Here is a 15,537-nt window from a genome sequence, read left to right as displayed (position 1 = left end):
CATTTTTTTCTGTGGAACACAAATGAAGATATTTCGAAAATGTTTCAGTGGTTTTGTGTCCATACAATGGAACTCAGTGGGGGCCGGTGTTGTTTGGTTATCGCAATTCTTTATAATATCTTCTTTTGCGTTCTGCAGGAGAACGAAAGTCAATCAGGCTTGGAATGACATAAAGTTGAGAAATGAATTTTAAAACATATGCGCTTAAAAATGTATAAGTCATTTTTTCATTGTTTGATAAGTCAGAGGTTGACTGTCCTAGTTTACGTCTTTATTTGTAGGAAAATGTTGACGATATTATACAATAATGCATCTATTGTGTTTCCCAGTAGAAAGTCAGGATATACAGGTTTGGAATGACATGAGGGTTAATAAATGATGTCCGATTGTGAACTGCTCTTTTACAATTCTTACTATACGTCTCATTTTTCAGGACACCTGTAAGGAAAAAGAATGACATGACTCAAAACATTTGCTTGCTGTGAGTGAGAAATTGCGATTGATATGTATCAGCGTGCCCGTCCGTGCGATAGTACAGAACGCCTCGCCTCTTGGCTCCCCGGTCTCTTTTTTTCTCATATCGCTCAATTCTAATATGGCTCTATTCTGGACATGTACGAAGCGATCGCTCGTGTTTGATGCTCCAGGGAAGAGCAAATAAAAGAACCAATCTGTCTGGCAAATGTTTCCATATGGACACTAAGAGCTGCGCATTCCTGTGGAAATGAAGGCAGTTCCTTTCATCACAAAGACATGATCGATTCATGATAAGGATGCCAGGAGCACTACAAAGCCAGGGAAGAGAGCGAGATAAAGAGAGAGGGATGCATGAGGAAAGATTAAAAAAGCGGGGCTTGAAGTATGAGGCCAGTGAGACAGTGAGAGAAAATAAGGGCAGGATTGAAGTGCTACTTGAGGGAAGAGAACAGGAAGAGAGAAATTGGCGGTGTAAAACAAGGGCACCCAGATGTGAATTAAAACATTATGCAGCAAGTTTCCCTCTAATCAGGAGATGCCATCAGCCCCTGAGGTCACTTCCTCTGAGGCCAGCTTCTCTCTGTCCACTGATCATCATTTTATCAGGAAGGAATGCAAATTGCTGTAAAGATCTACAATGGCACTGCTGTGGTATGTTAATGGCGGACAGCCGCGTGTCATGAGCGCTCCTCCGGATCAAGAGAGCTCTTCACTACCACCACAAGCAATGAGGCCTCAACGTTTCAATTGTAGCACATTTTTGATTTATGTATTACAAATTAAGGCAGTATCACGTAAAATACAGTGGCGTCTGACACAGCTAGCAAAAATGTGTACATTTTTATCACATTTCTTATAAATTATATTATCAGCATTATTAAGTACGTTAAACTACGTTAGGCTATTTATAGCTTTGTCTCGCTCTTTTTAATATCGCCAGGAATTCGAGCTGGCTTGGACTACCAAAGTTTAGGATTTGGATTGACATGAATGTGAGTAAATCATGACAGAATTTTTATTTTTGGGTTGACTGTGCCTTTAGTCAAACGCAGTGGCGGCTGGTCAATAGGGGGCTCACCAAATTATCCAGAGAAGAAGACTGTTAAACATAAGTTCAACGTATATTATAAATTGCAAAATGATTTTGAAATAAACAGATTTATTCACACTATATTCGCCTGGTAGTTGTGTTCACATTCATTTAAAGTATTATTTAAAATTGTATTTGGTTAATTTCTGTGACAGTACATACTATATAGATTCTACGTGCGCCCCGCCGGACAAATGAGTGTTTATGTAGGTACACAGACTTTTGACAGGCAGGTGACCTGAGGCTGCTCTCTAATTGGCTCTTTTCGCCCTAGACCCTCCTACTTTTGCTGATAGCGTATCAATATTGATTTTTCATGTTTGACCTCATGTGATTGGACGATTGTTAACCGTTTCACAGAGAATCCTTTTCTCACCCAGAACCCCGGCACGAAACATTATGAGGTTTAGAAGTATAGACTGCATGAACGTGATTTTCAAATTCACAGCAACAGTGATAAAGGATGAGCTTTACTCGCCCTTAGTATAAAGTGTTTACACTGCACGCGAGCAATGCAACAAAAGCAGAGAACCCACAATAATCAGTCTTAGTTACTCTCTCTATGATCATTATGAACAATTCCAGAGTTTCACTAGTGCATTGATAAACTGTAGAAAATACTGTATTATACCTTAATATTTACTATCGTACGGTTCAAAAACACGGTAGCACCTAGGAATTTTACTACAGTTTACTATAAGAAATAATCAAGTAAACTGCAATATTTTTTTCATTTGGATAATGGTTAATAATTTGGTTAATAAACACCCTTACATGCTTTGATAGTTAAACTTTTTTTTAGCTAAACAGTGATGATACGTTTTCATCACGTCAAATGGTTTGTTGCGCCAACAAACCATTTGAAAAAAATTGTGCACCAGCCGCCACTGGTCAAACGGTTAAAAATGTATGAATTGCATTGCATAAATAACAAAACATCAAACCAAGAGGCGTCTGGAACCAGATCGTTAATCAGAATTTAATTTAACTGTCTTAGCTATTTTTGTCGGTGGCGAGTAATTCTAATCTAATGAAGCACCTCACATCGCCACATGTTGCCACAAAATTAGCTGAGACCTTGACCATACGTTTCCCTTTGAAAACTGAGTTTTTGTTTTAAAACGGTTTTCGACCACACTAGTGTTTTTAAGTGTTTTCCAAACTGCCTATCCACACTGAAACGTGCTGAAAACGTATACATCACTGCTGCGCTGTCAAACATGACGCTACAGCCTGTGTACGTTTGTTTATTTTCTGCCTTCATGTCACGACAATGTGAAGCAAAGCACAGAGACTTTTTTAAATGTATGGAATGGGGCAGTGATGCTGCTGCAGGTAACAAAACTATAACATTTCGAGTTATGAAACTTCGCGCTCCGCTGTCAAACAAAAAGTAATTAAATATTCCGTCTCCTAAAATGCAATCTAAGTATGCACGAACTAACATTCCACTATCGCACTGGAAAGCAGTCAAAACATTAAGAGCACTTCTTGTTATTAAACTCTTTACTTTTTTGTAAGAAACTATGAAAAATAAGTAGTACAGATACAGTATGTCTAGCAGTTGTGAAGTTGGTACATGTCTTTAGAAGCATCATTTATTTTTAGACTTATTTGTTGACCAGTTGTGGTCTGTGCAATAAATAGTAAAAGTTCCGAACTATTCTGTTGTTTTTTATTGTTCCATTATAGTAATGATAATATTTACAATAATAATATATAAAATATTGAACTTAATAGGTGTCGCTCACATTGACCCACAGCAACAATCAAATAGTGTAGATTAGTGTACAATGTTTTATTTTATTTTATTTATTTATACTATTTAGTTTCCATTTCATTCATTCATTAAACATATTAAATATTAGTGGCATCCAAGTTATTTGACATATTTGAACATTTTTTTAAAAGGTAACGCAATAGTTACGTTCCCTGGTAATTAGTTACTTCTATAATATTGTAACTCAGTTACTAACTCAATTACTATTTGTGGGAAGTAACTAGTAACTATAACTAATTACTTTTTGAAGTAACTTGCCCAACACCGGTTATGTATATCACATTGCACTTCGGTCAATAGATCCTCCAAAAACCTTTAACTGCAAAATGTACACATGTTTTCTGTTTCGTCTCCTTTTTGCTTTTATGTCAGCTGGCATTTGAGCTGGCATGGACTGCCCAAGTTTATGGAAAAACCAGATGATCAATGTTATCCCAGCATGATTTGAAAGTGTTCCAAGGAACATCTTGTGTTCTTCAGTTGAAACAAGGAAATCTGACCTTTTGTAGAAGTGCTTGGATTTGATTAGCCACCTGCAATAAAATAAAGCAGAACCTTAAAGTTTTCTTCATTTTATGCCCTAACATTTATTTATTTTTTAGAATTCTTAAACTTATAACATTTTTAACACTACACTTGTTTAGTTGATCAATTTAAATATCACACTGTGGGATGCACCCTACTGTATTTCCTAGGGCACAAAATGAAGAAAATTTCAAGGGTCTCCTTTTTGATTTGTAAAAACAGCTGAGAAACTCATTGTCATTCCCAAAGGAAAAAAAAGAACCAAGTTAGGTTACAGTTTAGAAGCTGGAGCATCAGCTGCAGTCTGACTGGTTCTTCTAACTCAAAAGTGATGATGTGATGGGTGAATGTTAATTGTCTCGTGTTTGATCTGTGTGTGTCCCTCCGTATTGAGGTTTTGCCGTCTGTGTGTGTTCTGTCAGCTTGGGTGGCTTGAGTTTCATCTCTCCCTTGAGATGTTACAGTAAGTGTGGCCCATTCATTCAGAAAAGTGACGAACACACAAACCAAAGCAGACTGGAAAAGTTTCGCCCCAATTTAGGTTCTTCATTACTTGCATGGATTAGTACTTTGTATAATTTACTGACAATTCATTCCAAGCAACATAAAAAAACACTCTGCTGCCTCAAATGTTCTAATCACATTTTATTAATACATTTATTTAAATACAAATTTTCTCCTTGGAAAAAGACCCTAGCAGTTTCTCACTTATGTCCACATATGTCTCACATATTGCTGCCGTCCTTCTGAAACCTCGTATCTCCATATTTCATGACTTTTTTTGCCATATACTGTATCATTATTATTAGTCATCCTTTATGTTTGACACTGGGTTGTGCTTAAAAACACAGTATTAAATTATTTCTAAAGTACAGTGTTTTTCCATTTCCTGAAAAACAGCAAATTTGGACATACAAGGTTTCAAAAGGACATCAACTATATGTATTTTTAGTTTAGGAGAAACATATGAGAAAATGATTCCTAACCGAGACCTCTATTTAATCCTAAACAATGAAAAAGCATCATCTGGACTTGGTCGAATATGGGCTGTGCCCTTAACCAGTGGCCAACCTGAATGTTTGTCTAGTGGCACTTCTTTTTGATAGGATTTCTCACTATCTGACTCACTTAAAGCTAAGACTCATGGGAAATGCCCTCTGTCTGCTGAATTGGGCACCCAGGGGTCTGTGGGTATGAGTGCCGTGTGGTTTCTCTGAGGTTTTTTAATGAGCTCTGGGTCTCTGTGTGTGCTCTGGGTCTCCAGACTCATATGAACTTGTGGCGCCACTATTAGTCTGTGATCGTGCTTGACAGGAGCTGTTAGCCAGGTATTTCTGAAGCAGGTGTGAATGAACAAATGTTTTCACAGCGTGATGAGATCTCGATGGCCGCTCCGCGGATAAACGCCTCGAGTTTAACCTCTCGCTTCACCCTGTGGACAAGAGAAGGAAACCCAATCAGCTCCTCTGTGAGATCAAAGCCAGAATGTGTCTGACATTTCTCGCTGTCAAACAAGACGAAAGCTAATTTCTTGGAGGGGGGTGCATTATGATGTCATTAAGAGATGAGAGAGTAAAACTTGCTTAATTAAACGCCACCCCTGGACACAGAAATGACTTAAAGGGATAGTTCACCCAGAAATAAGAATTCTGTCATTCACCACCACGTCATTTTAAACATGTTTTTGACTCTTTCTGGTGTGGAACACAAAAGAAGATATTTTGAGAAATGTCACAGTGGTTTTGTGTTCTTCCAATGGAAGTCAATGGGAGCCAATGTTGTTTGGTTACTAATAAGATTTTGTATCAATATGTTCTGATTATTTCATTAAAATAGGCTATAAACAACTGAAATTCATAATATTTCTTATTGTTTGGTTATTTTTATTACACGTATAGATTGTTCTTGTTATGCCAAGCTGTGGAATATTTCATATTTTTATTGGGTAAAATTGTGAGGGGGGTTGGAGTGCTCCGCTGATGTACAGCATAGTTTGTTTAGGTTGACACGGTTATGAATTGTGCATTTTTTGCACGTTTGTTCCAGAATGCACATTTATGTCTACCTGCGAGTGAAAAACAGCTTTTGCGCTGACCGATATTGATATAATTAATGGCATATGGAATATCACGGCAGATGGCTTCCAGAATCTCCTGTCTCATGTTTTGGTTATACATCTGGATGTTTTTTTGGATCAGATGTGAATTATTCGCATATTTTCATAACTGCTGCAACGATGCATTTTAAAAGAAACATTTCAACACATAAACCAGCAGCACAATGTGTCTTGTTTCAGATTTATGTTGGTTTTTATGTCAAAACTAAGCTTTGGAGGGAATGCGCTGTCATTTAAATCTTTTTTAAACCAGTTTCCTTATTTTTGGGATGTATTGATGCTGACGTACACACATACCAACACACATTCACTGTATTACTGCGCATATATCATAGACTTCCACTGTTTTCATAGCAGGACATTTTTTACCCTCAAATCACGTATGAGCATCCGCTTAAATTTGAATGCTTCCTCGCATGAAGGAAGCTTGTTTCATGTCCACCCTAATAAGAGAAGAAACGAAAGGTCTTTTATTTTGGCACAGAGGCTTCAAACAGCGTCTGTTTGTTACGCCATATTTGGAACATAATGTTCCCAAGCAATTCTACTGACAGGTGATAAAATGTCATCGGTACTTCCTTATATCAATTCGAGCCCGGTCTTAGTCAAGTCATGTTACGAAGTGACGTACATTCGCCGGGGTGTGGTTACACGAGGCGTTTCAGGCAGGTCTGGGTGAGCATTCGCTTTTAGATACAATGCATCTTTTGTTCCCACACTTTCATTTTTGCTATTTTACGCGTCTAATACATGCATGGGCAACTTATAACACACCAAAGACACAGAAAAGCACGTATTCGCGCCATATGACCCCTTTAAACCAGCTGTTTAGAATAGAAGACCAGTTTAAATATAGCACAGAATGTATTTTAAAATACAGAGTCCTTTGACTAGGAACTAGAAAAACAAGTCATTTTCTCTACTGCTGTCACTAAAATGTTTCAGCGCAGCATATAGTATCACACCTCAGAAGGCATCGGCCTGCGCAGCCAGTAAACAGCAAGCTCACCAGGTCCTGGAACAGAGCTATCGTGTGTGAAATGAAGCTGAATTCTGTGGTTTGTTTTAAAGCTGGGATGGGCTCTTTTACACTAAATGTTGCTCTGCTCGTGGCCAAGCCAAAACAAATGCGAACGTGCTAATTCACAGCAGGCCTGGCAGCAGCGGACCCCAGGAGCTCCACGTTCGCTCTGTTTCGTCTGGCAGCAACTCCAGACAAAGAATATTGTTTTATTATTTCAGTAAACAATGTACAGATTGTTGCAGGGAACGAGGGAGCTAAACACGACCTTGGGCCATGCACCAAACTCACCTGAGGACAGCAGGTGGGACAACAGTTATGCTGCAGCCTTTTAGGGGAACAAAAGTATTTGGACACTTAATCCACACTTCAAATTTTAATACTTTAGATTTTAGTAATAGACTTTTAGTTTATTATATTACTGACTGTGGACAAGTTGTACTAGGTGATCAAGCACTTTTGATTTTTTTATATCTATATTGTTTTATCATCACACCTGCTGCTAATAGGGGAACATCCCAAATTCTTAAAGGGATGGTTCACCCCAAAATACAAATGTTGTCATCATTTATTCATGTTATTCAAAAACTGTATATTTAATGTCTCTGTGGTTTTGTGTCCATGCAAGTCAATAAGTCAATGTTGTTTGGACACGGACGTTATTCAAAATATCTTCTTTTGTGTTCTGCACAGGTTTGAAATGACATGACGGGGAGTAATCGAAGAAGGAATTTACATTTGTGTGAGCCATCTCTTTAAAATTCACAAATACACATAAAAGGTTTTGTGGTGCACGGATCAAACCAGCAGCTCTGCTGTCCTCCTGTTTTCCTCCTGGATGCCACATGAGGGTCTGATGTCAGAGACACCCGTCCAGACTGACATTCCATCACAACAGCTACACAGCGCGGAGGGTGAGGAAATAATTATTGTAAGTCATTCATGAGTAACAACGGCTTACTGTAAACGGTGTTCAAACCCTTAGGAAAGAAAGCACAAATCTCTTTAATATCTTAATTGTTTCTCCGAGACACCAGTAAGATTAAAGGATGAGACTTTTGCCTAAATTTCCTGCTCCTCCTGAAAAAAAAAGCAGCCCAGTAATGATTCACTTGTCGAATCTTAATAACGTCTCAAACCTCAGTGTGCTCAGACCTGCCAATACGCTTTTCAATATGACCTCAAAGAGATATTTTAGCCACATTAAAGCGACAGTTCGCCCCAAAATAAAAATTCAGTCATCATTTATTTACCCTCGTGCCATTGCAACCCTGTATATGACAAAAGAAGATATCTGTGATGTTTGAAATATCTTCTTTTGTGTTTTGCAGAAGAAAGTCATGCGTGGATGACATGAGAAAGCACTTTCTCTTTGGTTGAACTATCCCTTTCATCTCTATTGAATGCCAGAAATTGTTTCCTTTGCATCCATTTGGATTTCTCTCAGTGATCTTGAGACAATGTTTCTTCAGTAAATTCTTACCAACATCTCAATTAAACATAAGCGAGAACTCCACTGGGTCCAAGCGCTACAAGAAAACCAGTTCCCTTGTGAAATACAAGCACTCCCTCCCTAAGCTGTTTACAGTTCACGCCGAACAAAAGTCGCTGTAATTGTTTGTTTTGATAAGTAAGTTCAGACGGCTGTCGAATGAATGGGGTTTAATGAGCGACTCCATGTTCCGAACTGCTTTCCTTCACCTCCCTCTGACTGTCATTGAGACCACAGCACAAAGATGAATGGAGCGTATTGTTCTGCTGGGTGTTAGCATGACACCCGTCCTAATATTGTTTTGATATGCACAGTAAAACCCAACCTGGCCATTTCCACAGAGAACAAGACCTGCTTCTTCTGTTCAACACTTGTGTTTGTGTGCTATTCGCAGATCACAATGGCAGCTTCCTTAAGATTGTGAATTAGGATTGAATTGCTGAGCACCCGTGCCAACGAAATAAAGTGCATCAATTATTCAGCGATATACGAGATGCAAGGTTATCTCTGAAATGAACCGTCGTCTTTGTAATTTCTTGCCTTGCAGGCTGTAGCGTCGTACCGAAATGACAAAAACAACCCACCCGTGTTTTGCGGTCAGGTGAGAGGTGACGCAATTGTGTTTTGAGCTCCGGTGCTTAGAACTTGTCTCGCGCGGGTGAATGAGATAATTGTCGTCGTGTAGACCGAATATGATGCAGGGCTTTTTTCGCCTCGGTTTTGGAGTTCAACTGGTGTATTTAAGAGAAGATCCCTCCCGTTTCACCATGGCCACAAACACACTTACACACACACATGCCTGTGGCAGGCAGAGGTTTGTGGTCAGCCCAATAACAAGCAGTTCAGCGTAAACATGGTTTCTAGACTGCCCCAAACCCAAAAACCCTGCGCTGCTGAAATGTTACTCACAAAACCATCACTGTGTGCGTGTGTGTGCGCACGTGTCTGTGCTGTAGTTGCGATCACTAATGGGCATATGAAAGAAATATATAATACACAGAGTTGAGCAAAAACAGATTTCCTTAAACACCAACTTCATTTGTCAAGTGTCAACTTTTTTGAGAGCTCAGTCAAAAGTCAGCTGTTGTGCTTTTGGTTTATTTGCTTGTGTTGTTGAATTCGCTACTTTTCCATTTGTAATATGCTCACCTCGCACCTTCAGGTGTGCGTGAAGTCATCGGTAAGATTATGGCCGTTTCTCAATTCCAAGATCGCAAAGAACGGACGTGTGTTCTCGTGGAGACCGGTCTTGCGAGGCAGCCTCGGAAGAACGAACTTGGATGGACGCGCCGCAGTGACTTCTGGGACTTCAAGCGGGTTCCGTGCGCGCTCAACGTTCCGTACATTCGATGCATCCTTGAAAGCAAGAACACATCCGGGTACTTTCATGCGTTCTCTGTTCTTGTGTTCTTGAGTATTGGAACTGGACTTTGACAGCTATTGATGACGTAGAGCGAGAACGCGAGGACACAAGACCGCCGAAGAACGCATATTGAGAAACTCATGGAGCTGTTGTCCATACAATGAAGGTGAATGGGGACTGGGCCATCAAGCTACTAAGTCAGCGTACAACAACAGCTTACAACAATTATCCAACATTTAATATATTAAGCGGAAATGACATTTAATACGATTATGCTTAAAAAAATGAAGACAACAAGGACTTTTATAATGCATGAACATAAAAGGTTGTAAAGCAGTAAGGCAGATTTTTACAGTGAAGGTGAATGGGGACTGGGCCATCAGGCTCGGAAACTGAAAAGAAGTATATAAAAAGTATCCTTTTGGACTCTTGTTCCACATTTAAAGTCTTATGAACTGTCTCTTTAAAATTAAATGTAGTAAAAGGTGAAAATATTACACACACACGCAGTGTTGGCAGGCTGTGCTGAAGTGAAACAGAATGCTTTTCTGTGGTTTTGTTTGGACTTGCATTTGAGTAATTTGCTCATTTGGCTGAGATAGGAGGTGAGTAACTTTGACAGCACATAAGAAGAACAGCTCAGACAACCAAAGCTCAGCTTCTCGCTCTGAAAGTGGACATGTTGTCGTAGTGTGTGTGTGTGCGTGTGCGTGTGCGTAGGCCGTCTCCTCCTCTAGTCTCCATGCGCAGTTAAAATAGTCAGTCTTCGTGAGGCCTCGAATCTGTGACGCCTGACATCATTACACAGATCTGACTGTCTGTAATTTTCAGCCACAGTGTCTGTCACCAGAGAGAGAGAGAGAGAGAGAGAGAGAGAGAGAGAGAGAGAGAGAGAGAGAGAGAGACAGACAGACGGGTCAAGGGATGGAGAGAAAGGTTACGTTTTGCCGTAGGAGCATGAAGGAGTGGAAAATTCACTCTTTTATCATCCTCCTAATGAAGAGTCTTGTTCTGATGTTTGACAGCTGCTGCAGAACGCCATTGACTAACGTACAAATGACTTCAGAGAATGGACACTTTAGTCACGCTTAGTATGCACTTCATTGGAGATGAGAAAATATTAAACCAAGTGGCATCTGCAGACAGATTGTCATTTTCTTTGCTGTTTTTGCAATTACTTTCAACCAGCTCTGTATTTAAAGGTGCAGTGTGTAATTTTGTGGAGGCTCTATTGGCAGAAATGCAATATAACATACATAACTATGTCTTGCATAAAGACCCTACATAATGAAGCGTTATGTTTTCATTATCTGAGAATAAGCTATTTTTATCTACATACACCGCGGGTCCCCTTGGAATTCGCCATGTTGTTTCTACAGTAGCCCTAAATGGACAAACTGCTCTACAGAGCATGTTTCGTAAATAAGCAAAAATGTGAAGACATCTTAGTCGTGTGTCACCCACCGTTGTGTTTCGAAAGGAAGCGGGGAAAGGCGAAGTGAGCCGTTGGTTGCAATTCGCAACCTCACCACCAGATGCCGCTAAAATCCATACACTGTCCTTTTAAAATTCATTGTTGTGAAATGTTTTGCTTGAAAAGCTAGTGCTATAGTTTTTTCAAATAAATGAAAATAAACATTTGGCTATCAAATGCAGTGACATTAATATATTTTAAGTGCAGTTTAAGTAACCTTAATTTTTACTGGATTTTTATTACCTTTACATATAGTGACCAAATTCATGTAAACTGTTTTAGGTCTGGTTTTGGGGCCACTGTATTTCAGGTAAAACAATTTCATCTGTATTTCAAAAAAGAAACTTTTCCCCGTGCATTTACATCTAGGAGGCACTTCTATCCAAAGTGACCTATCCAAAGAGTGAGGACAACATGAATACAATACAGTGTCTTCCATTATGAGTCCTATACCTCCTTTTGATAGATAGATTGTATTGATCGGGTGTAGTTCAGCAGTACCAAAAACATGCAGAGCGCACATAAAAAGTTGCATCACAGTCAATAACTCTCTATCCTACTAAACTATTCATGTTACCTGCGTGCCAAACCGGCTACATAATAAAGTAATTAAAGGGTCAGATATCTATGATTAACCTGCAATTCAGGCCTGCCTACAGGACTAATTAGAAGTTAGCCAGACACACCAAAGCTTTTCGCAGATGATCCTCTTGTACTTCCTCGGGATCCGTCCCGTTTGATATTCTCCTGTTGGCTTTGTACTTCCCTGCTGTTATGGCCCATTCAGTCTTTCATGTGGTCAGGTGTTTTTCGGCAAACAGCGATCCAGAGGATCTCATGTCTTCAGCAGAGCTCTCAGCTTGTTTATGTGCCATAATAACTTCCGCCAGGGGTCAGAAAGCAGGCGACACGAAAGTGGGTTGACAGCAGTGTCAAATGAAAAAGGCTCTAGGGGGAAAATGTCTCGGGCTTAGTAGAAAATATGTTAAAAATGTGTTTGTTTTGTTGTAGTTTTGAGATTTTAAACTACAGTATTTGATACTAATGGATGATGCAGTGTTTTAATGGTAAATTAAAGGGACAATATTCCTTAAATGTCCAGTGTGTCATTTTTCAGAGGATCTATTGACAGAAATTCAATATTATATACATACAGTAACTATGTGTTCAGAGGTGTATAAAGACCTTGCATAATGAAGCGTTATGTTTTTATTAACTCAGAATGAGCTATTTCTATCTACATACACCGCGGGTCCCCTTACATAGAATTAACCATGTTGTTTCTACAGTAGCCCTGAACGGACAAACTGCTCTACAGAGCGCGTTTCGTAAATTTCGTAAATAATAATTATCTCCTTCGGCAAAGAAGCAAAAATGTGACGACGTCTTAGTTCTGTGTCAGCCACCGTAATGCTTTGAAAGGGAGGGGTGAAGTGAGCTGTTGGTTGCAATTTGCAAACTCACCACTAGATGCCGCTAAATTTCATACACTGTACCTTTAAGAGGAAACATAGGGGATAAGTGGGTATTCCCCTTTAAATTGCATTGTGATTGCACTTCTGTACACATTTTCTCCTTGTTGTTACAAACTATACTTTTACATTTCCAATTGTATGCATATGGCAGAGGCGTATCCGAAGTGACTTCTAGATGTGCATTCAAGCTACATTCAATCAGTGTGTCTCCTGGGATGAACCCATGTCCTTTGCATTGCTCTTTTTGACTTTTTTTGCCACAGAAGCACAGCTCACCGTGTATTTAATCCATAGTATGTATAAGGAACAACAGCTCATGTTTTCTACTTGAAATACATGCATTGAAGTAGGAAGGCACATTTTTTCCTCATTTACATTTATTCATTTAGCAAACGCTTTTAGCCAAAGCAACTTACAAATGTAATGCTACACAATGCTACACAATATATAGCGTATTTTTTGCAAAGTTTAGTGTCCCTGGATGCTGGAAGTTTAACCCGCGGAATATAGCGAACAGTGTAAGACATTAGATTAAAAATATCCCTAAGTGGTTTCTTTAGATTGCAGCTGTGGCAGTCTGGATCAGAAACATCCATCAGAGAATACAGAGCACAAGTCCGTCGGTTGTTAATATTACTTCAATGATATATTTTAATCACACAAATATCTTTACAGTTTCCTTAAAATAAAAAAACAGAGTACTGATAACAATTAAATCATACTGTTTGCACATTTACAATATGTGAATCATAAAATAGACTATTATAGAATCCATATGCGCAGTGTTAAGTGCAATTTCTGACTACGTATTTACAATACAGTAATTTACTGCAAGAAGAATAAAAAGTTCCTTATAAAGGGAAACAAAAGCAATCTGCCTTTTGTGATGATCCAGGAAATAAAGTCTTACATAGCAGAGTGTACAATAGAAACATCCATACGCTGCAGTTTCTCTGCGACCGTCCGGGAAATACGATCGGTCCTTTTAATGGCGCATCCTTCCGTGGAGTCAGTTCTCATTTGTCGCAGCTGCACATGTGTCTGCATGCATGTGTCGTGTGGCGCACAGAGCGGTTCTGCGTCTGCGGGGTCAGCGCGGTTGGCAGGTATGCAGGTTTCTAGTTTCTGCTCCTACTTTCTCTCTCTGGCCCCTGCAGGTCAGACCGACCCCGCAGTCGCAGCGCTGGAAAATCTCCAGACCGTGGGCCCCTTTCCTCCGGTGGCGCGTGCACACCTGCCCTTCCGTCAGCACGGGTTTACAGATGCGTGACCAGAAGTGCCGGGCGCAGCACAGCCCTTCCAGACAATCGGAGGACCGCAAACACGTCTCGCCCTCGCCACCTGACAGAGAGAAATGACACTGATGTCAGACCGGTGCTGTGAAGACTCACAACGTGATTCATGACAGCCAGAGTTTTGGAATCCCACTCGAAGAGCAGAAATGGAGACTGTGGTGAGAAAATAAGTTAAAAAAAGAACGTGAAGGCATGAACAGAAGAGACCGAGAAGACAAGAAACATGAAAGATGAGAAGAGATCGAGAAGATAAAAAAGGACTAAACGGAAACATGATGAGAATGAAGAGAGATAAGAGGTCAAGAGACAGATTTGTCACCTTTCAGTGACTGCTGCGGTCTTGTCAGGACTGTGTTTCTTTTTGGATGTGGCATCATGGTGAAGTTCTGCCCTCGTGTTACTGCTGCAGTAGGCGCATCCGTTTTGCCAGCCTGTTGAGTGGCATCTATATCAGCAGGTTGGCACACACCTGAAAAAAAAGAGATACATGTGGTAAAATTACACCAATAGCCAGCAGTCAATTAAATGAGGTCTTCAGAAAAATAAAACGGATTTTACCGTTAATGCATTTGTTTCCTCCGCAGCACATCCCGTCTCGTGCGCAGCGCTTCCTCCGCCGGCGACAGGACAGACAGACTCCCCGGGACCCGTTACAGAACTCACCGAGTCTGCATTCAGAATCAACCGAGCAGTACGGTAACTGTGAAAGAATACATTTTCACTTTATTAACCTTAGAGTCCAGAATGCACATACGTCACATTTTTAGATTTACGCGTTTGGCATGCTTCAATCCAATGCAGCCTATAGTGCATATTTGACATGTACATTTCAGTACACGCGTTCCTTGGATTTGAACCCACAACTTTGGAACATCTACTATATCCATGATAAACTACATAGACATACATGTGGAAACCACATAAAATGTAAAACGACAAGGTCAAAGTCTAAATTCATATATCTGTGCGTTCTTAGATCCTTTGAGCCTCAGCATCCAGTAAACACGTACCGCCGGCGCGGCGCTGTCCTCGGTGCCGGTTACGCGCGGGCTCGCGCTGACCGCATCACTCGGGTTGGATGCGGCGGGTTGATGTCTGATGGAGTTCCGTAACACAGATCCAGCTTGAGCATTTGCAGTGATTCCTCCGCAAACGGCAAGATAAACAGTCACAACGGCGAGCAACGAGACCATTCTCGTGTCCTTCTTTCACAATATATCTCAGAATATGATGATGATGGGTGAGTGAATATGTCCAAGAGCACTTCGTGCGTCTCCAAGAGTTTGTGTTGGACACATGAGTTTTATACACGCGGGACTGTTTGTATATTCCCGCCCCATCCACGCGCTTTCCACCTCCCCTCTTATCGCCTGCGCACACTCAGCGCAAACGTCTGCGCAGGCAGGTGGAATAGTTACGCAGAGGCGCG

At 40.3% G+C, this 15,537-nt stretch overlaps 1 protein-coding gene across 1 annotated transcript; it reads right to left on the bottom strand.

Moving 5' to 3' along the window:
- Window positions 1-13,184: 13,184 nt before the first annotated feature.
- dkk1a (dickkopf WNT signaling pathway inhibitor 1a) lies at window positions 13,185-15,537 on the bottom strand. Its single transcript, XM_057342552.1, has 4 exons — window positions 15,119-15,537; window positions 14,667-14,808; window positions 14,428-14,577; window positions 13,185-14,154 (listed from the first exon to the last, which is right to left on the bottom strand). Exons 1-4 carry the CDS (start codon window positions 15,299-15,301, stop codon window positions 13,904-13,906), a joined length of 726 nt encoding a protein of 241 aa, XP_057198535.1. The 5' UTR covers window positions 15,302-15,537; the 3' UTR covers window positions 13,185-13,903.

The sequence above is a fragment of the Triplophysa rosa genome, linkage group LG9 (genome assembly GCF_024868665.1).
Source record: "Triplophysa rosa linkage group LG9, Trosa_1v2, whole genome shotgun sequence".
Classification (NCBI taxonomy): Eukaryota; Metazoa; Chordata; class Actinopteri; order Cypriniformes; family Nemacheilidae; genus Triplophysa; species Triplophysa rosa.
Note: the sequence above shows the minus strand (reverse complement) of the source record. Positions and strands in the feature narration are given on the sequence as shown.